We start from the raw sequence: 22,764 nt of genomic DNA on the forward strand, positions 1-22,764 counted from the left end.
AAAAAAAAAAAAAAAAAAAACCCACTCATACACATAATAAAATAAATATTTTTTTTTAGAAAGCAAATGAATTTGTATCACAGCTACACATCAATTCCCCCAAGGGTGTTCCATCTCATCTATATAACGGTCTAAGTCCTGACTGTCAGCTCCCTGTGGGTGCAAAGGTCATTCAAGGCCTGCAGGATCGGACTGCCAAACACCACTCTGACCTCCCGGCCCAACCCAGCTCCTGCTCATCCTTTTCATCTGGGCTCTTTCTGTTTTCTTCGATTTAGGGTTTTGAATTTGCTGTTGTGTGAAACTGGAGTGAGAGCTGGCTCTCCTTTTCCTCCAGACAATTTTTGCTTTCTCCTTTGGGATTCTGTTCAAGTGATTTTCCCTGATTTTTCTGAGAAGAGCAACTTAAGGGAGAAAGGTTTATTTTGGTTCATAATGGGTGCAGGTCGTCATGGCAGCAGGAGCTGGGTTTACATGGACCTGCTGTCAGGAAATGGAGACTGAGGTGCTCAACGCTTTCTCCTTTCTGATTCAGCCCTGCCACTCATCCAGTGGTGCCACTCACATTCAGGGTGGTTCTTGCCACTTCAACTAATCCAATGTAAAAACTACCCCACTTGCTCAAAGGCTAGTTTCCAAGTTGATACTAAATCCTATCAAGATTAATCGCCACAAACCGTAACCTACCTTTAATCTTTTATTTATATAACAAACCTTCCTTCCTTTCTCTCTTTCCTTCCTTTCTTTCATTCTTTCTTTCTTTTTGGCTTTTTTCGAGACAGGGTTTCTTTGTGTAACCCTGGCTGTCCTAGAACTCACTCTGTAGACCAGGCTGGCAGTGAACTCAGAAATCTGCCTGCCTCTGCCTCCCAAGTGCTGGGATTAAAGGCGTGTGCCACCACCGCCCAGCTATATCACAATTCTTATCTGTCTCTTTAAATGTATGGAATTTTGTCTAAACTGAGATCCACCCCCCACACTCCCCGTGTTGTATCCTCAGCATCCCAAATAGTGCCTAACACAAAATAAATAGTGCTCAATAAATAGTACTAATGCTGAATGAGAGAATGAATTACATTCTATCATGGTGCTCTATAGTGTAACTAAGTAAATTCATCTTGGGGCGGTATTAGCTTCTCCAAAAGAAAGCTAAGCCAAGTTAACCGTAAACTTATATCCATTCAATAAATGCTCAAAGCACGGAGTGTCTTCAACTGAGCAGGAGCTTTCCCCAAAAAGAGGCCACATTCTGTGCGCTCAGAAGTTTGTTGTCTAGCAGGAGAAACAGTCAGATGGGAAAACTTGCAGAGGGAGAATTTGACTGTTCACTTGGTAGCAGTCAAGCTAAGTAGAGAGTGGAAACTTGTTCCTGGGTTCACGCGAGTGCACAGGAAACCCTTTCAGAATGCAAGCTCTGTGAGGGCGAGAACTTGTCTTACTAGCTCCAGACCTTTGCACCACTACCTTAGTTGCTTAGTGCGTTAACTGAAAGGAGGAGCGGAGCGGGGCAGCGAGAAAGAGAAACTTCAACCTTGACATTTAAAATTATACGACCTTTTTAAAAATCCATTTATTTCATGAAGCGAGGCATTGCCTTCACACTTATTTGTATACTCGTCTACCCCATCCCCAGTCACACAAATAGCATATAGTTAACTTGGAGGTCCAGTCTCCAGTTTTCTTCTTCGAGGGTTTCCTCTAGCCGGCGTTTCAGAGCGCTACGGCAGGAACTACGTCACTGAGCAGCTAGGGCAGCAGCTTAGTAGCAACCAGGGGGCAAGGCTGGAACGTCCGTCGCAGGAACTCCGGGATCCGCACCGTCGGCCCTTCCCGGCAGTCCTCGGTGTCGCTCCTAGTTGGCCCCCCACAAGCCCTTGCGTGTACATGGGCGGAGTCGACCTCTAGGGGCTCTACCAACTGCAAAATGGAGGGGTGACGTGGCCGCGCTCGTTGAGAGCCGGCGCGCTGGACACGGAAACAGGCACAGTGCGATCAGAAGACAAAAACGGTGTATTGTAAAACAGAAGGCGGATCCAGGTTATCCCGCGAGCTCGGCTTGCCTTTCCCGTGAGCCTTGGCGGGGCTCCGCCTCCCCCTCCGCTGGCCGCTCTCTGCCCTTGGTTTGTCTCACTAGGAGCGACCTCGTCACGTGTTCCTCCAGGTCCTCTGCAGGAGCGTGCATCCTGCCTTGGGTACGCTGAACCATGGCAGCCCTGCTGAGACCCGCGCGTTTGCTGCTCGGGGCCGCAGCGGCCCCGCGTCTCCCGCTGTCCTTGCGCCTCCCTGCGGGCGGCCCCGGCAGGCTGTCCTCCGTCTTCTGGGTTGCGGCCACTGGTGGCCGGCCGGCTGCAGGGTGAGTACCGGACCTTTCCTCCTGACCGGCTACGCTGGACAGGCCGGAGTCCTGCTCGTTTGCTCCAATTCCGTGGTCCCGGCAGCTTAGGCACGAGGTCCCCCCTCCCCCCACACCATGGTTTGCCAGTGGTTTGGGGTGACAAGGTTGAGCGTCTTGAGAAGGTCATGGTCGAGGGCATGGCTGGCTTCCGGCTTGCTACTTGAGGTCGCCACCTGCTCCAGCCGCGGACGGCCCGCGAAGCTCCAGGGCTTTGGGGGAGTGGGTGGTGCTGAGGTGGGGGCAGATGTGCCTTACCTAAGGAGTACCCTTCCTGGGTGCTCTCCCACACTGGTGACCAGTAACCTGCTAGTATGTAGGCAAGGACGAGGCTCTGGCTTTTCATTTTCCTCTTTTTGGGGACAGGGTTTGAAGTTTTGAGTGAACTAGGTATAGTTTAGAGCTTGACATTTGATTACGGCCAGTTCGGTTTTTGTTTTTTGTTTTTGTTTGTTTTTGTTTTTGTTTTGTTGAGTGGAATTTTCCTTTAGTATTTACACAGATGTCATGGATTGGAGATTGTTTCAATAGAATGGATTAGTGGACACATGCAAGGCGCTCTGTTGGCATCTATGTACTTACTGCAAAAATAAGTGAAATTCCTAGTTAATGTCAAGTATTTTTATGAATATGCCCTTCTGGATTGAGGTTATAGGGAAATGAGTATGTTCACTTAATGAACATAGATATTCTAGTCACCTGATACAGGAAGATGGGTGCTTAGGTTTTAGTACGAGAGAGAAATTGACAGTTGAACGACCCACACGAGAACTTTGGGGTCTAGCAAAAAGACTTAGGAAGTATGATCTGGAGTGGGGAGCCATGGACTGAGGGTGCTTCAGTTTATTTGCATTATGCTATTGGACAAATCACTCAACAGGTCAGGCCTTAAGTTTCTTTAGGTCCACAGATGGACGCAGTGTAAGGACTGTTTCCGGAGATACAGGGCTCAATGCGGATTAGTTGCTTTGCCACTGTAAAGAACCAAGTGTCTTCATGGGCCAGACCGGTACTGCATGTAATTAGATGGAGGAATGCTTTATGTCTCAGCAACTTAGTCGTAGGTCTTTGTAAGATGCTTATTTGTAAGTTTTTGTGGTAGGCCTGAACAGTGAAACCATGCCCCTAGCTTTCCTGTCTTCTGAGACAGTGGTGTCAGTCCCTTTTGCTTTCCTCTAGTGACCAGAGTGTAGTCCTTAACACGAGGCCCCACTGGGCCAGGGCTGCTGCCGTGCTGGTGTTGGGTTTGGCAGAAATTGAACACATTTTAGTGACAGGTCTGGGTTTCTGTCAGACCTGGGTTCTACTTCCTTGCTGCGTGATCTTGGATGGGCCTTTGACTAAGCTGCACTGGATCTGTCCTGTCTGTAATGTAAGGGAGGGTGCTGAGTGTCTTCGTAAAGCTTGTTTTGTCATTCAGCATCTGGGTTTCTCTCCAGAAGTTTTCTCTTCCAGCAAGGTGGCTCATCAAGAAAAGGCCCTTTGTTTGCAAGCCTGGCCTTGTTTGATCTCAGGACCCACATGGAAGGAGAAAACGGCTCCCACAACTTGTCTCTGACCTCCACAGTATGCACACATAAACAAAAGACAAGTAGAAGAAAAACTAAGCAGTAACATGCCTGGGTTTTGTCTATGGTGTGACCCATACGTGTGTTTCCCCATAGAAAGGAAACTATTGAAGCACAGTACATGGTCTTGTTCAATGCTGTGTTCAGGTCATGGCAGGTAGTGAAGTAGTATTTGTTTTCTCTCTCTGGACTTTGAACACTTTCCTGCTAGTCTCCTGTCCCACAACTTCTAAGCCTGTCTGGAAAACACAGCCTTTCTCAGGATTCTGTTTACTCTAGAAGCTTCCCACTTGCTCTCTCTCTTGCCAATGGTCTCCTGTCTCCTTTGCTAACTTATCATTGACTCTCGTACACTGTTTTCACACCATGGCTGAGGCTTTGTTTGAAGTCTTACTACTTTTTTTTTTTTTCCGAGACAGTATCTGTATATAGCTCTGGCTGTTTTGGGACTTGTACCAGGCTGGCCTTGAACTCACAGAGAACACCTGCTTCTCCTTTCCGAGTGCTGAAATAAAAGGTGTGTACCATATGACCAGAAAAATAATTTTCTTTCTGTTGTATGTGTGTGGTGCCTTCAGAAGGTTTCGAAGCCCATGGGTTTGTACTATACTTGGATCCTTTGGAGGAGCAGGAAGTGTTCTGAACCGCTGAGCCACCTCCCCAGTCCCGTTTATTTTTTATTTTTTATTTTTTATTTTTTATTTTTTTTTTTTTTTTTTTTTTTTTTTTTTTTTTTTTTTGGTTTTTTGAGACAGGGTTTCTCAGTGTAGCTCTGGCTGTCCTGGAACTCACTTTGTAGACCAGGCTGGCCTCGAACTCAGAAATCCACCTGCCTCTGCCTCCCAAGTGCTGGGATTAAAGGCGTGCGCCACCACCGCCCGGCTTCCGTTTATTTTTTAAACTGTAGAACTCATGCTCCTTGGGGAACAGCAATCTTCCTTAACTGTCACCCAGAGAGAGCCAGTGCCACACCACTAGTGTGTTTCCAAAAGTCATTTCTGAGTATGTGGATGTGTGTTGGTTTCCTTGAGTTTTGCTGGAGACATTGTAATTATCAAGTGTGTTTCTGGCCTGAGTCTCTGACAGAATCTGCCTCTCTTCCCTTGCTTTTTAGGATGCCCCTTTTCTGGCACCAGGATGGGACTGTCAGTTCTGCTTCTCAGGATTGTTTTGCACTTGCCTCCTTGCTGCTTTTCCCCGTGTTGTACATTAGATGCTTATGTGCTTAGAGGCTTGGCAGCAGCAGCTCGTGCCTCCCACTTGTGTGTTCTTGTAGCTGACCCTTTCATCTCCAGCGCCTTAGGCCCTACTTGCCCCTCTAGCCTGGCAGCTGCATTGCTTTTCCTGGAGGTGGACCGTCAGTTTGATAGCTCCTTGCCCAGCTACAGGTACTTCAAACCCAACACGTCTTGAATGGAACACAGCTGTGAGTGTTGTAGTTTCTGTTAGTCAGAGCCCACATGTACTTGTGCTTTGTTGTTGTTTTGTTTATTTTTCTCACATCTCATTGTCCCCTTTCATTAACAAATGATAAAATCCTGGAAGCTCTGCTTCATCTGGAGTGGGTGCCCCATCTCTGGTGCCCCCATCATCCTTTCTCCAGTGTTACTGGAGAAGCGGCCATGTCATTTCATGTTCCCAGGTAGGCACTCCACTGGCTCCCACTGTTGCTGTTTCTAGGGCCACGTCCTGGCAGCTGCTCTCACAGGTGCTTTGGAAACTGGAGTCGTTTCACACTTTCTGCCTTCCCATGCCATAGCAAAAACGACCATGTGAATGTGTAGAATCTGATGATAGAGACCTGGTCAGGGACTGGGATTCTGCTTGTCTTAGCAAGCCTGCAGATCACAGAGGTGCTGTTGGACTGATCAGGAGAGCTTTACTGGACCAAGATGTGCCACTTTCTGCTTTCATCTTTCAGAAAAGAAAATGTTCTCTTTTTCTCAGACATTTTGAAAAGCTTTCAGTAGTTTCAGAATCTGACCCTTTGGGCGTGTGAAGCCCAGGACTCAGCCTCGGCTCTCTGTATACAGGCTAGTGACCAGTAGGAGCTATGGCAGGCAGTCCCATTTAGTGGCGTTACACCCTCATAAGAAGAACTCAATACTTGCTTGGTAATTTCACAAGGGGCAGTCACATTTGTTTTTGGGAAGGAGACTGTCCATTTGCCATCTGTCCTTCAGTCCGACTGAGTGAGTGTGCGTTTCTCATGTGTGGGTGCATGTGCTACATAGTAAGCATATGAAGTCCGAGGACAACTTTCAGCTTTCTCCTTCCCCCATGTGGATCTGGGGATTGACTTCAAGAATCAAACTGAGGCAAGTGCCTCTAGCCACTAAGCCACCTCCCACTCAGGCCCAAGAGGGAGCCACATCTTTCGTACTGTGCGTTCAAAGTGTTTACAGAGTAAACAGAAGACCATGGACTTAGAAGCCACACTTTGATTTTGTATGGAGTGGTGGAAAAGCCAGGTGATTGCCATGTTAGCTCCATGATTGATGTGGTAGGGTCATGGCCTAGAGGAGGTTTTGACAAAATTTATGTTGACTGTGAGAAAGACAGCATGGCCAGTTAGAAACAGTGTTGGTGCTGCAGATTGGTGGCCTCGAGAGTGATGCAGAACTGAAGATTTCCTTTCCTGGAGAAAGGACAGGAGATTGGTTAGGGTGTTGTACTGGCTGGTTTCGTGGGTCAACTTGACCCAGGCTAGAGTTATCACAGAGAAGGGAGCTTCAGTTGGGGAAGTGCCTCCATGAGACCCAGCTGTGGGGCATTTTCTCAATTAGTGATCAAGGGGGTAGGGCCTCTTGTGGGTGGTGCCATCCCTGGGCTGGAAGTCTTGGGTTCTATAAGAGAGCAGGCTGAACAAGCCAGGGGAAGCAAGTCAGTAAGAAACATCTCTCCATGGCCTCTGCATCAGCTCCTGCTTCCTGACCTGCTTGAGTTCCAGTCCTGACTTCCTCTGGTGATGAACAGCAATGTGGAAGTAAGCTGAATAAACCCTTTCCTCCCCAACTTGCTTTCATGATCATGATGTTTGTGCAGGAATAGAAACCCTGACTAAGACAGGTGTAGAAGGGAAGAGTGCATTTGGAGATCAGGACAAGCAAGAGTCCCATTAAATACAAACCTCATCCAGACCTGCCTCTTTCATGCCGTGTACAGCAGCTCAGTCTCTGAGTTGATGACACGAGTTAGGAATTGGAGGCCTCCCAGATTGTGCTTTCTGATTCTGAGCTATTCTTGAATGCATTCTGGATGCTGAAGGGGATGACTAACAGGACAGTCATTTAGAAGAAATTTTACTTTTAATGATGTGTATGTGTGTACACAGATGAGTACAGCTTCCTGCAGGTGTTGGATGACCTGGCATTGGATTACAAGTGCATGTGAACCCTCTGAAATGGCTGGGATTAAAGGCGTGCACCACACTGCCCAGCAGGAATTGAACTTTTTAGGTGTTCTGCAAGAACACTTTGTGCTTTTTGTGGCTGAGCTATCTGTTCAGCACTATAAAAATGTTGCACATAAATGCATATACAATCCAGATGGGAGCTTGAGAATCTAGTCCCTGCCATTCTAATTGTATAGATTCTCAAAAATACCTTGTTACATTCACCTCTGGCTAATGCACTTGCCAGCACTTCCTGCCATAGCTAAGATATGGGAGAAGCCTGGCACAGGGGGCCATAAAGAGGGAAAGGGATTACTGTTTCAGGATAGCAGCTTGGAGCAAGAACAGAGGGGCTGCTAGTGGCATGAAACCATGGTGGGAGAAAGCTGAATTCCACAAGACTTTGGAGAATAGTGGTATTAAGTAATACTTCAAGGAGAAAATTTATTATAACTTAATTTTACAAAATGTTTTAAAAAATTACACATTTACTGTTGCTTTCCATAATAAGACAGTGATTACTTGTTGAGTATTGTTTTATTAGGGTTAGAGTTACATTACCTCCCCCCCCACACACACACTTGGTAGACATGTGTGGTGCAGGGGAGCAGCCCAGGGTCTTCTACACCACTGAGCTCTTCTCCAGCTCTAGCAGATGTATTTACTCTGGTGAAGAATCTAATACTTAGGAAGGCCGATGACCTTTCTCTGAGTCATGTAAGTATCACAGCATATTTTAAATTTGGACAGGTCTTTGAAAAGGTATTAGGATTTCTTCTGATTGACTGAAAAGAGGAGAAATGCTTTAGCAAGTGTTTTGATTATGTTTGCTAAGTTTACTTGCCAGGCCCATTAGGGATACTTTCTTAGTGTTGCCCAAACCTAGGGCACTGTGTTCTGCCCGCAGATTTTTACTTTTTGTTGGGCCCATTCTGAGTACTTGCTATTTATATATTTAATCTTTTGTTTATATTGTTTTTAGGTTTAAATTGACATTTAATAAATTGGTTTTATTTTATGTAAATGGGTGCTTTGCCTACATGTGTATTTGTTCACCATGTTTATGTAGTACTCATGGAGACCAGAAGAGGGCATCAGATTCCCCTGGAACTGGAGTTAGAGATGGTTGGCTACCCTCTGGGTGCTGGGAATTGAACTTCATCTAAAAGAGCAGCCAGTGCTGTTAACGACTGAGCCATCTCTAAAGCTCTTAAACTAATTTTTTTTTTTTTTTTTTGGTTTTTCGAGACAGGGTTTCTCTGTGTATCCCGGGCTGTCCTGGACCTCACTCTGTAGACCAGGCTGGCCTCAAACTCAGAAATCCACCTGCCTCTGCCGCCCAAGTGCTGGGATTAAAGGTGTGCGCCACCACCACTCAGCTTTAAACTAATATTTTTATAACTTTGCCTTAAGTAAAAATGTTAATATGAAAAGAGCTAGATGTGACTTTAAAATCTTTTAAAAAGTAAATCTACTGAAATGGAGAATCCTTGTCTACATGTAATGTTGAAACCATCCTGCCTGGAAGTATATTGTGAGACCTACTGCATGATCTCAGTTACTCTAACAAGTAATACTCTTGTAAGGAAGTGCTGTTGTCCTCTTGTTGAAAAACACTGTTTGGTTTAGTCTTATGCATGTAAGCATTTTTCTATATGTAGATTTGTGTACCACATGTGTGCTTGGTCCCCACAGAGGCCAGAAGAAGGTGTCAGATCACCTGGAACTGTAGTTAACAGCTGGTTGTGAGCTGTCTCGTGGGTGCTGGGAACTGAACCTTTGTTCCTGGAAGAGCAGCCGGTGCTCTTAACCACTGAGCCATCTCTCCTGCCCTGTCCCCTTAAGGTTTAGGCTTAAAGGGAGAGTATCTGAGACTAAGTAACTTATTAGGAGCAGAAAAAATACTTTTTTTACTTTTTAATACTGTACTTGGCCTCCAAGTACAGTATTAAAGAGGTTGGCATTGGTGAAGGCCTTCCTATTTCTTATTTTAAAATGTGTGTGTCTGTGTCTATGTCTGTGTGTGTCTATCTATCAGTGTCTGTATTTGTCTGTGTCTGTCTGTCTGTTTCTCTGTGTACATGTCTGTGGGTCTGTATCTGTGTGTGTCTGTGCTCTCAAACACACCAGTATCTATGGAGGCCAGAAGATGCCTGTCCTCCAGCTGGAGGACACTGCAAGGAGCTGGAGTTAGAGACATCTGCAAGCTGCCAAGTGTGGGTGCTGGGAGTCGAACTTCGGTCCTCAGCAAGAGCATGACCAACAGTCGTGGCAATGGAGCTGTCTTCCTAACCCCTCTGCTCTTTATCTTCCTTCCCTTCCTTCGTGTATTTTGAGTACACTGTAGTTGTACAGATGGCCATGAGCTATCATGTATGTGGCTGCTGGAAATTGAACTCAGGACCTCTGCCGGCCCCACTTGCTCTGGCCCGCTTACTCCAGTGTAATTCACTGTAGCTGTCTTCAGACACACCAGAAGAGGGTGTCAGATCTCATTACAGGTGGTTGTGAGCCACCATGTGGTTGCTGGGATCCGAACTCAGGACCTTCAGAAGAGCAGTCAGTGCTCTTACCTGCTGAGCCATCTCACCAGCCCCCCTTCGTGTATTTTGAGACAAGGCCTCAGGATATATTCTATAAGTGGCCTATAATTTGTAATGTATATTAGGTTGACTTTTAACACTTGATTGTGCCTCCTAAATAATGAGTTTAAAGGTGTGCGCGACCATACAGACACAGGCACACCTAAAGGCATGTGCATATATACTATGGCTTGCATGTAGTGGAGGTTGGAGGACAACTTGCAGGAATTGGTTCTGTTCTTTTACCATGTGGGTCCCAGGGATTGAACTTTGGTTATCAGCCTTGGCGGCAATCAGTCATTAACCTTCTTGGCCATCTCTCTAGCCTGGCCTTCTGGTCTGGGTGTCATCTGATGGTGAAAGGCAGAAGAGCAGACCTCTTCCTGAAAGACTCCATGAGAGCTCCATCTTGCTGTCCATAATGGTGGCAGTTGAATTCAGCATCAGGTTTGGAGGGGACAACATTCAAACCATAGTGGAGGAAGTTGTGACAATTCGGCCAAAGTCTCAGACTGTGAAAATGGCAGAGCCTGAACCCAGGCCAGTGAGTGCTCTTACCATGAACCCAGGGGAGCCTTAAGTTCATGTCTGTGAGGGTGCACTGGCAGGTGCTCAGAACAAGGGCACACAACAGTAGGCAGTAAGCATGATTTTCTACAGCATCTTTATGTGGCATTTTCTCTGTTAAGTGAGAAAAGGGAATTATGATATCAATGAGACTTGTAGCCTAGAATTTGTGGTTTGGTCAGGTGGGCCTTGGGAATGATTTTCTCTCCTCCAATGCCCCTGTGGTTGAAGCTTCAGTCAGTCTCACCAAGTCCTCTTTCTAAGAGGGCTCTGCTGTATTCTCGAAGCACCTCTGGCAGCTGTACAGGGGTGTTTTGTTGTTCTCAATACAAGTGATCATGACACCGCCTCTACTTAAAAGCATTTTAGAGTGAGGGGGTACCTAGGGTAAAACTGCAGCTGTTCGCCTCACAACACACAACCTGCCCCAGTCTCTTGTTGCCTCTCCCATGTCACTTTTGTTGCTGTGGTAAAGCACTATGGAAAGAAATCTTAAGGAGGAAGAGACTTCATTTTGGCTCCTGCTTCCAGAGGGATGAGAGTTAGTTGACCGTGGTGGTAAGGACGAATGACACCTTTTACTGAAGGCAGGGAGCAGAGAGAGCAAACTGGAAGTAGGGTGAGGTTTAAGCTCTCAAGCCCACCCCTAGTGACACACTAGCAAGGCCACACCTCCTAGACCTCCACACACTGCAGCACCAGCTGAGGACCAAGTGTTCAAATACACAAGACTACGGGGAAATTTCTCATTCAAAGCCTCCCTGTCCACACATCCTATCCAGTGTTGCTTATTTGGCCCATAGACTTTTCAGCCTCTGTCTGAATACTCACGCAGGTTATGCACATCCTTAGGATTATCCTCTCTTCATCCTTAGTCCTGATTTGTTGCTGAGGATGACCCGGAGCTCCAGCATCCGCCTGACCCAGCCTCCTGAGTGTTAGGATGAGTATGTCCACTGTGCCTTCTAGCTCAGACATCTATCTGTCACTGTAAAGTTATCTAAAGTGGAGACTTGCTACTTTTTTATCAGTGGCCCTTGCTCCTCCTCTTTATACTACTACAACTGAAAGGTTGAAAGTTGAAGATTCATTAGTTGCCTCACTATCTAACATATTGACACACAGTACATTCAAATGAACTTGATAAGTTTCTGTGACAAATGTAAAAAGAAAATATTCAGGATCCTAAATAGCATGAAGAAAGATGGTTTGGGAGAAGATGTGTCTAACGTGTGGAAATTTTTGTGTTCTGGTTCCAGCAAGGGCCTCAGGGACCTCAGCAGGACTCAGCAGATAGGATGTGAAGGGTGAGCGGTCAGGCAGTGAAGCAATTGTGCTGTCATCTTGGGTTTGGGACTCAGTGTAACACGTGTGTGTATGTGTGTGTGTGTGTGTGTGTGTGTGTGTGTGTGTACAGCGGTGGAGAAGGGTGAAAGGGAGTGCAGTGCTGACAGACTGGACTATGGAGTAGCGCACTGCAGTGGATGCAGTTTACCTCACTGACAGAGTAGCAGAGGCTCACATCGGCAGGAGCTGGTGCAGAGGTCTTGGAGGGGTGCTGCTTACTGGCTTGCTCTCAGTGGCATGCTCAGCCTGCTTTCTTATAGAACCCAGGACTGCCTGCCCAAGGGTGGGACCACCCACAATGGGCTGGGCCCTCTCCCATTGATCACTAATTAAAATGTGCCAGCGACTTGCTTACAGCCAGATCTATATAGAGACATTTTTTAAATTGAGGCTCCCTCCTCTATGATGACGCTTGTTTGTGTCAAGTTGATATAAAATAGCCAGGAAAGAGAGGTACCAGTTAACACTGGTCAGTTTGTCATTCTAGCAAATGCAGGACACTAGTGTAGCTCGGTGGTTAGGGAAACTAGAGAGGAACATGTATGTGTGTGAGCTGTGCTTTTCTCAAAATTATTCTAAAAAAATGGTGCAGCCTTAGAAATGATTAAGTTGTTCAAGTTTATCCTCAGGTCCACATATTCATTCATTCATTTATTCATGTATTTATATATTTCAAAATATGGATACTGTGCCACACCATTATTAACAAAAAAGACAACAACAACAAAACTATGAAATACCAGATTTTACTAGAGAAAATGCATGGGTAGCTGGAGTATGTTTACCTTAAAATACGAGGAAGCTGTTAGCGTTGGTAGCTGTATGAGCTGATACGTTCTCCTTCTGTGGTTACATCAGTTGGAGCATTAGAATTTACAGGCAGGATGCATCAGCTTGTACAGGCCTGAATGCTGGCCTCTTAACTTGTGTGGACCCAGCTTGGCCAGCCATGAGCATGTCCCAGTCCTCTCTGAGACAGCATGCCCATTGCTTATGATGTGAAGCTCCTGCTTCCTTCTAGGTATGCCAGAGTTGACTTAAAAGTCAGTTCTGGGGGCTGGTGAGATGGCTCAGCGGGTAAGAGCACTGACTGCTCTTCTGAAGGTCCTGAGTTCAAATCCCAGCAACCGCATGGTGGCTCACAACCACCCATAACGAGGTCTGATGCCCTCTTCTGGGGTGTCTGAAGTCAGCTACAGTGTACTTATGTATAGTAATAAATAAATCTATAAAAAAAAAAGTCAGTTCTGTCTGTAGTTCAGGTTAGGATAGAGTGTTTGCTTTGCCTATGGGAAACCCTGGTTTAGTCACCACCAGCCTTGTACAAGGAAATTAATAGAAAAATAAATTCTGGACTGGGTTGTTGTTGTTGATGATGATAATGTATACTAACATGTAAAGCTCCATTAAAAAAGTTGTGCCTCACAGAGACTGAACTACCAACCAGGGAGCCTGCATGGGACTGACCTCGACCCTCCACACGTCACAGTCGTATAGCTTGGTCTTCATGTGGGACTCCTAGCAGGAGCTGTCTCTGCCTCTGTCACCTGCCTTTGGAACCCTTTCCTCTACTGGGCTGCCTTTCTCTAGCCTTAATAGGAGAGGAGGCACCTAGTCTTACTTACCACAGTTATCTCATGCAGGAGATAATGGAGCCGACCCAGGGCGTCCTGAAAATTAAAATATACCTCTTGTAATTACATCAAGATGTGGTTTCGTGATTCCTTGGGTGTACGTCCTCCCGAGATTTGAGTGGGGGTCTCCCCCAGGGGTCTTTCATGGTGGCGCACGCCTTTAATGCCAGCACTTGGGAGGCAGAGGCAGGCAGATTTCTGAGTTCCAGGACAGCCTGGTCTACAGAGTGAGTTCCAGGACAGCCAGGGCCATACAGAGAAACCCTGTCTCGGGGGAAAAAAAAATGATTTAAAGAGTTGTTTCTTCTAGAGATATTGGTAGCTCAGATTGTAGGGTGTGAGCCCCATCCTTGCACTGAATAATTTTGTCTCAGACCTGCTATCTCAGCAGAGGTAAAAATAGAAGGAAAAATAGGAAAAATCTCAGCAGGAAAAATAGAAGTTCAAAGTTATTGTTGGTTCTATTGGAAGTGCCAGGTCAGCCCGGACTAAATGAGACCCTGTTTCAAAAAATAAAAAAAAACAAGACAAAAAGATTGTTTATTCTGTAGAAACATATTATTATGATCTTAGCTAAGCTCTTATGACATCTTTAAAAATAATGTTTAAGGCCAGAGTGCAGTTTTACTTTTGATGGTTACTACTTTAAAGAGCGAGAGAAGCATTCAAACTGTGTTGACAGATGCAGAGCCATGAAAGCGGGTGCCTCGTTCATAATGGCATAACCTCATTACACCATAATGATGTCACTTAGTTACAATCATAATAGCTTATGCCCGGAAAAGAAACCTGAAGGTAGTTTTAGAGTTTGGACTCCACCTTGGCCTTTTGTGTCACTTATACAAATGAGAAGGGTTTGCTTCATTTTCCTTTATTAAGAAAACACGATTTTAGTTTTCTAGTTTGAAATGACTTCAGGTTGAAGGTTATCAATCCACTCAGAAGAAGCACTGTGTGTGTGTGTGCATGTGCATGAGAGAGAGAGAGAGAGAGAGAGAGAGAGAGAGAGAGAGAGAGAGAGAGAGAGAGAGAAGAGGGAGAGAGAGAGATTGATTGATTGTTGCCACTGTTGCATTGCAGTTTTAGTATTTAGTGACTGTCAGAACTTGGTAACTTCACACAAGTGATACCCTGTGTAGGTAACAGTTTACTTAGTTTATTATTTATTGTATTTCATTTTACAGAGAGCTACTGAGCCAAGCCAGGTTATATGCCATTGTTGCTGAAAAAAGGGATCTTCAAGAGGAGCCTGCTCCTATAAGAAGGAATGGCAATCAGTTTGATTGGGCTCTAATGAGACTGAATAGTTCTGTCCGGAGAACAGGCCGCATTACAAAGGGCCTTCTGCAGAAAGTCTTTGAGAGCACGTGTCGCTCAGGTATGTGAGAGTTTCTCTGTCTCATTTGACATTGAGTGTCAGCTGTGACTGATACTGTTCATATGTCAACTGTGACTCTGATCTTGCTGTCCTTCTAGTTCATCCAGGCAGAGTTTGAAGTAACATAAAAGTATCTTGTTTAGAGTTCATTTCAGAGTCAACAAAAACATTTGCTTCCCCTGGTTTCTAGAGTTGCTTGCAGTGGTGAGCTGAGGTAGAGGACACCAGGTTTTCTCTTCTTTCTTTGTGTGGTTTCAGCTTTTCCTGAGGTGAGATGAGTCCTTGTCTGCTTTCTGTAATTTTCGTAAGACCCCGAGAAGCTTAGCCTTGGACGTGTAGCCACCACTGCTTAAAGTTTGCTTCTCTTTGGACTCATTAGTTTTACAGATTATGTAAGTTTTGTAACCTTAGCCTTTTTAGAGCAGCCTGCTATTAAACTTTTATGTTGTAATATTTACTAGTGTTGTGGATTGGATGCTGTTTTGTCTTTGGTGAGCCGGGAGGCTGTGGATCTCTTTTAAAAGCCTGAAGGTTTTCACATCATTTATAAGCTTCAGGTTCAGCTTTGGTATTTGCCTCCTGTGACCCGCTAACTGTTTCTGCACAGGTAGCCCAGGGAGCAATCAAGCCTTGCTTCTGCTGCGCAGCTGTGGCTCACTCCTCCCTGAACTGAGTCTTGCGGAGAGGACAGAATTTGCTCATAAGATATGGGACGGACTTCAGCAGTTAGGTATGATTGTTTTGGTACATGACATAAAGGTGTAGGTATATTTTTTTTCTGTTCCACTGAAAGTGTTCTTCACATAAGTATTATAAACTTATTTTATCATGACTTCTTGATTTAATACTTTTTTGCAATATGTTTATTTGGTGAGTTATAGTGACATCTAGGGGCATTAAGAATAAAGTACTTTTCATATCATAAATTAGAATTTTGGTAAGTGAGAAAAGAGGCATTGGGCTGTGATTGTAACTTTGTAACTCACTCCACAGTCCTGGAGCATTGTTAGATCTCAGCTACCAGGGAGCATGCTCACACAAGAGGGCTCTACTGTAGCTCCTTATAAATAGCAGGGGGCTGGACAGTCCTAGTGCCTCTCACTGGGGTCAGATCTATAAATTATGGAGATTCTGTGATAGAATCGCATGAATCTGCACATTTTGGTGAACTAGACATGAAAAATTAAGATGTTGTACGGCATACGCAGTGTACCATCATCCACAAGGAGTATGTTTTCCTGTGTATGTGTGTCCACTATATTGAAATATTTCTGGTGTAGAAGGATGACAAACACCACATCTAATTTGTACTCAGTGCATTCTGGCTTTGCTGTTGCTCTGTTGACAGGCTTCTGCTAAGTCACTCTGGCTAACATGGATCTCAGAGGATGCTTGCCTTAAACTTGCCACCATGCCTGGCTAAATACCTTTTTTTATACTTAAAAAATTTGAGCCAGCTGGAATATAGTGGCACATGTCCTTAATCCCAACACAGGAGACAGAGGCAGGTGGCATTCTGTAAATTTGAGGCCAGTCTGGTCTACATAGTCTTAAAAAAAATCAAAAACTAAAATTTTGAATATTAAAAAATAATTTGAAGACCACTTGATAACTGGTATTCATTCCTGATTTTTAAGTGCTTGAAGATCAGAAGGAGCTGCCTCAATGTGTTAAGTCTAAAGCCGTCCACCCTGTGTAAACTGCCTTTCCCACCCCTTGAGTTGATTTTTTTTAAATAAGCGTTGGTGCTTTGAAAATTACATTTTAGGCTGGGCGGTGGTGGCACACACCTTTAACCCATCACTTGGGAGGCAGAGGCAGGCGGATCTCTGAGTTCGAGGCCAGCCTGGTCTACAGAATCATGTTATAGATCTAACTAACACATTGCTCCCTGTAACTCCCTACTAAAAAATGTTACAGTACTGAAGAGATTGGACTCCCCGTAATGGTGCCCGCCTATAAGGTCACACACATCCCAAGATAGCTGTGAATGTAACTGAAGACATTTGTAGGTCAGAGGCATACTGCACTGCCAAAAAACTGGACACCACTCTTAGACTGATGGGATGGCCACAGTGTCATTTGTGGGTAGAGTTGGCTGCATGGTTGTCCTAACAGATGTCACCGTAGGCAGTATCCACACAGGAAGAAGACAAGGATGTTAGAATATGGCCAAATAGTGCTAGTAGGCTGAAAATGGTGTCACAATGAAGGAGGGACAGGTCTTTGAGGCCAAGGCTTTAACTGACCTGGTAAATATTAAGAGAAATGCCAACAGTCCTTCTTTATAAAAGGCTTGTAGTCACAGTTCATCTGTAGCATGGTAAGGACTGCTTTGTAGGAATGCTTCTGCCATTCATTCATTCATTCATACATTCAGTGTATATTGAATGTGCTGTATCTGCATGCATGCTTGCATGCCAGAAGAAGGCATCAGATTCCAGTACAGATGGTTGTGAGCCACCATGTGGTTGCTGGGAATCAAACTCGTGCTCTTAACTGCTGAGCCATCCCTCCAGGCTGCCTCTGTTCCATATCGTTAGTGAGTTCTCATATGAAGGCAGCGCTGTGTTTCACAAGCACCCATTAGTGCCTGCAGAACTCACTGATACTACAGATAGCATGTTAAATGCTCTTCTAAACATTTGATTTAAATTTCTTTTATAGGTACCGTGTATAATGTCAGTCATTATAATGCTTTACTTAAAGTGTATCTTCAAAATGAATACAAGTTTTCACCTACTGATTTCCTGGCAAAGATGGAGGGAGCAAGCATTCAACCAAATCGAGTAGGTAGCTGCTATTGTGGGTCCTGAGCAACCACATCCACTTGTGTTATTTTTCAGGAAAACATGTTTATGCATGAAAATGTTAAGCAGCCCATTTCATTGCAGGTAACATACCAGAGGCTGATAGCTGCCTACTGTAATGTTGGGGACATTGAAGGTGCCAGGTATGTATTCTATAAACACAGGCTGCTTTTTGGTTTCATTTTCTTTTATATTTTTGTGTTTATGTGTGTGTATATATGTGTGTGCATGAACGTGGAAATCAAGAGCACAGCTTGCAGGAGTCTGCTCTAGCTGGCTATCATGTGGATTCTGGGTTCAGTTGTGTGGCTTGGCCATAAGCTCCTTTTCCCAATAGACTATCTCATCATCTAAAAATGTAGGTTTATACAAGTAGATTGATAAATTGTATAATCCTAAGATGTATCTACTTTTTTTTTTAAAAAATTGTTCCTTATAAAGGTAATTATTTCAGAAGTATTTTAATGTAGTGAATTTAGTAAAATGATTTAAGTAAAATGATATTATTGAATAAAAGGGAAAAAAGTAAAAGTTGCTATCAGATTGGTCAGAACAGAAGCATAAATTGTTAAAATACAAAGCTGTATTTTTTGTTTTGTTTTGTTTTGTTTCGAGACAGGGTTTCTCTTTGGCTGTCCTGGAACTCACTTTGTAGGCTAGGCTGGCCTCGAACTCAGAAATCTGCCTGGTTCTGCCTCCCAAGTGCTGGGATTAAAGGTGTGTGCCACCACTGCCCAGCTGGATTTACTTTTTAAAAACCTACGTCCTAAGGGAACTTTCATCAGCCCTTTAAAGTGTTCATTTATAAAAGTAGGAATTTTTATTTTTTTTTTATGCTTTTTATTTTTATTTTTTTTGTCCACTGACTCAGGTGAAATTAGTTGCAGTATTTCTCTACTTATATAAAATTCATTGCCATTTTAAATTAAAGCTTAATAAATAAGGTGTAGGTTGAAATATACAATCTGTATTGATGCTCCTTCCTGCCCCCACACTAGGGATTGAACCCAAGGTCTCTGGCATGTGCTAGACAGTGTCTCATCACTGGGCCACACTCCTGGTTTACCTAGGAGCTTTAACAAGAGTATTCAAATTATTGATAACTTCAAGGAAAATTTCCTGAGGAGAGTATCTTTCCCTTTGTTATTTTCTGATTGTTTTGTTTTTTTGTTTAACAAGGACATGTTGTTATGCTAAACAAAAATAACTTAAGGCCTAGTTCATACACAAGTCATAGTAGGTCTCTGATAAATGTCCCTTCTCTATTGCAGCAAGATCCTTGGATTTATGAAAATGAAGGACCTTCCGATCACAGAGGCTGTGTTCAGTGCTCTCGTCACAGGGCATGCGAGAGCTGGGTAACTTCCCACCCGGGCTTTGGTTGTCAGCAGGTTTAAGTCCTAGGTTACTGTAGAGAATTCACAGAACATGTTTACTCATATTCCAAATACTGATGTGAGGTGGAACATACTGATATTTTTATGACTTCCCCTGAAATTTGACACACAGAGTTTACAATTATTCAGTGTTAAAAATTTGGCTTGATCTGAGGTAATTAAATAATAAAGTTTACTGATCTAAGAAGTATTTTTATTTTTCTCAAGTGAGTAGTCTACTCTGTTGTTAGTTAAAGCTATGTCCTTGTATTCCTAGTATAAGAGGGGTTCTTAGTGCGTATATAATCTTACATAAAGGGGCGAGGTTATTTCAGATGCTTACGGTGATGTCTAGTGTTCTAGAAATATGGAACCAGTTTTATGAGTATTTGTCCATTTGGGGTATAGTTCCACGTATTTAAAAGGATTTATCTAATAAGGTTAGGCCTCATATTTTAGACTGAGTGATTGTATTCAGTAATATTATGTTTTCTTTGGAATAATTTACAGGGATATGGAGAATGCAGAAAATATTCTCACAGTGATGAAACAGGCTGGCATTGAGCCTGGGCCAGACACGTATCTGGCCTTGCTGAGTGCACATGCTGAGAAGGGTGACATTGACCGGGTTAAGCAGGTACGGTTTATGCTCTCCAAGTCAATATTGAAGTCGTTAAATGAACATGTGTTGCTTTTATGTGAAGCAAAAAACATAGCTTGTGTCTGTTTTAAAGATTTCTCTTTGTAAAGAGAAGTGTTCCAAGAAAACTTAGTTGAATGTTGATATGCAAAAGTTACTATTGGATTGGGCAGTTGAGTCTTGTTTGTTTAGCATTAATACTTCTACTTTTTCATTCTGATTGCTACAACCATCTTTAGATTCTGGAGAAAGTGGAAAAGTCGGACCATTACCTCATGGACCGTGACTTCTTGCAAATTATTGTTAGCTTTAGTAGGGCTGGATATCCTCAGTATGTCTCAGAAATTCTGGAGAAGACTACCTATGAACGAGGAACTATTCCAGGTATTTAAGAATGTTTATCTACAAGCCCTCTGTTAGCACTTGGAATCCTGTTTCTTCCCTAACAGCGAGGACTGTGGGAGGTGACCAGTGAGTGCCCGGGTGGTGAGATCAAGAGCACTTTTACTCTCAGAGTCATAGATCTTTGTGTGGGCTTTGCACTGCATAAGTTTTTTCTTTAAAAAATTTAAACATTTTTTTGTTTAGTTGTGTGCTTATGTGTGCATATACCACAGGCCATTTGTAGAGGTCAGAGAGGGCAACTCTGATCTTCCCTGGGAGTCAGATCTTTCCTGGGGATGGAACTCATGTCGTAGAACTTGGCAGCAAGTGTCTTTCTCTGCTGAGCCATGTTGCTGGCCCAGTTTTTTCTTTAGTGTTAATTACAATTTAAACATCACTCAGTTTAATTACAACAGATGTCTTTGTTGTCTTTGCAGATGCAATGAACCTCATTTTGCTTTTAGTCACTGAGAAGTTAGAAGACACTGCGTTCCAGGTTTTATTGGCATTACCCCCGTCAAAGGACGAGAGCTCCAATAGTTTTGGCAGTTTCTTTTTGCGGCACTGTGTGACTATGGATACGGTATTTGCCTGTTTCCACTTTGTATACTGTGGTTAGCCCTGAAGTGAGACTCTTTAAAACAGAAGAAAATTCATGAGATTAGAATGATCATAAACAACATAAAACTGTTTTTAATGGTGAAGATTTCTGGATAGAAAGGAGAAATTCAGATTTCATTACCAAAGGGGTTGACTGTTGCAGAAAGTCAGGTGGTCAGGCTCTGCCCATTGGTTGATTCAGTGTCGTTTTCCACAGCCCCCTGAGAAGCTGATAGAGTACTGTCGGAGGCTGAGGGACGCCAAGGTGCACAGCTCATCACTACAGTTCACACTGCACTGTGCTCTTCAAGCCAATAAGACAGGTACTGTGTTCTTCTAGCGAAGACCAACATCAAGAAACGTCTCTGAGCTAGCCTGGTGACATGTTCTTGGATTTTTTTTTTTTTTTTTTTTTTTTTTTTTTTTTTTTTTTTTTTTCAGCTTTGGCAAAAGCAGTGATGGAGACTTTGAGAGAAGAAGGGTTTCCTATCCGAATTCACTATTTCTGGCCTTTGCTTGCTGGGCATCAGAAAACAAAAAATGTTCAAGGTGAGGTTTGCCTTTTATGGGGTCATAACTAGTCAGAGTCTGTTTGAATTCTTTGAAAGCACACTTCTGAGAATGTGATCTCTCGAGACATTGGAACTGTTAAATCAGACTGAAGTGAATTTTTTTCAACCTTCATTTCATTTTATAGTTCATGTCTTAAATTTTCGAGCTGTAAGTGTAGTTGTAAACAGTTTCTCTAGCTGTAGTAAAGTTACATAGAATAGAGTTCATAAAGCAGAGAGTGTGTTCATTTCCTTTGTGGGCCACTGCAGCAGGAAAGGTACAGAAACTTGTATTTATTGTAAAGTGGTACTTGTGACCTGACAGCCTGCTGATTGAAGGCGGAAATGTTCAGTCTTTTAGCTTCTTAAGTACATTTAGGCATTTAGCGTACTTTTCCCTGTACACATGGGATGTCTATAGGATATGAATAAAATGGAACAAATATTAAATTTTAGAGCACAGTATCTAATTCTTTGGTTTGCATTACTGGTAATCAGAAAGAATAGTCTCATAAAAGAGGCTTTTAACAGAAGTACCTCCCCCTTGGGGAAACAAAAATGGTCTTTTTTCATTTTATCTCACAGTGTAATGTGCTGTGGAATGAGATGCAGAGTTGTTAGTGTGACACTGGGTGACAAACAGCGCACAAACAACAAAAAAGTGCTTTTAGCAGACTTTCATGTGGCAATTTTATTTTAAATATATAGTCGTCTTCTGGGTTAGAGGAAATAGTGAAACAAGTATTCCCTAATTGTTTCTGGTTATAAAAGTCTCTAAATCCTTTTTAGAAAAGTCTTTGTGAAAACAATATGTGAGTTGATTAACTCTTTGTGTGCCTCCAATGCTGAAGAAGCAGGAGGCAACCTTTAGTATCTCTTATCACAGAAAGTTTACAGCTTTCCATCAAACTCTTGGGCACATTAGTACTATTTACCTTTACACAAGTAGGAGAATACTTTTGAAATGTCTGTGTGTCTGTGTACCAAGTAAGTTTCCTGATTGCACCATATTGTAATGACTGCAGTTGAGTTGGGTACTGCGGCGTTATTAACAGTTAGTAAACATAAAAGGACGCAGCTGTTTCTAGCTAGAGTGTGCTGAACTTGTGGAAGATGGGCTTATCTTACATCTATCTTTCCTTCAGATCTCAGAATTGAGGTTTTGAGGATACTTTCAAAAGCTCACATGATATTATCAAAGGAACTGAGAGCCAAAGGGGTTCAGAGACTTGACTGTAGCTGCCTGTCAGTGTGTCTGCATTCAGAATACTTGTGCCTGTCTGCCAACACTGCTCAGTTACTGTCACATTGTTTTATTTACATTCCTAGTTGTCTTTTGGAAACTAGAACAAGATTTTGTATTAAAAATGTCTTCTCAGGAACAAGATTTTTAAGTCAATCCAAGTTTTACTTGGAAAAACACAGAAGCCTATGCTTTGTTAGAGGTACTGACTCAGTAGTACAGGAAAGTGTCCATTGTCCCTCAACTTTTAAAAAACATCTGCTCGCTTTAAACCTCCTCTGCTGGAGGTCGTGAAGAT

At 43.4% G+C, this 22,764-nt stretch overlaps 1 protein-coding gene across 1 annotated transcript in view; it reads left to right on the top strand.

Annotated features, from left to right (window-relative positions):
• The first annotated feature begins 1,946 nt into the window (after window positions 1-1,946).
• Window positions 1,947-22,764, top strand: part of Lrpprc (leucine rich pentatricopeptide repeat containing) — an 85,257-nt gene continuing 64,439 nt past the window's right edge. The window contains exons 1-11 of the mRNA XM_031355256.1: window positions 1,947-2,353; window positions 14,669-14,862; window positions 15,470-15,592; window positions 17,530-17,651; window positions 17,757-17,815; window positions 18,944-19,030; window positions 19,559-19,685; window positions 19,928-20,072; window positions 20,510-20,655; window positions 20,890-20,995; window positions 21,114-21,221. Coding sequence (XP_031211116.1) covers window positions 2,205-2,353; window positions 14,669-14,862; window positions 15,470-15,592; window positions 17,530-17,651; window positions 17,757-17,815; window positions 18,944-19,030; window positions 19,559-19,685; window positions 19,928-20,072; window positions 20,510-20,655; window positions 20,890-20,995; window positions 21,114-21,221 — 1,366 coding nt within the window. The 5' untranslated portion in view covers window positions 1,947-2,204. The remainder of the gene's footprint in view (window positions 2,354-14,668; window positions 14,863-15,469; window positions 15,593-17,529; window positions 17,652-17,756; window positions 17,816-18,943; window positions 19,031-19,558; window positions 19,686-19,927; window positions 20,073-20,509; window positions 20,656-20,889; window positions 20,996-21,113; window positions 21,222-22,764) is intronic.

Source organism: Mastomys coucha, unplaced genomic scaffold (genome assembly GCF_008632895.1).
Source record: "Mastomys coucha isolate ucsf_1 unplaced genomic scaffold, UCSF_Mcou_1 pScaffold6, whole genome shotgun sequence".
Classification (NCBI taxonomy): Eukaryota; Metazoa; Chordata; class Mammalia; order Rodentia; family Muridae; genus Mastomys; species Mastomys coucha.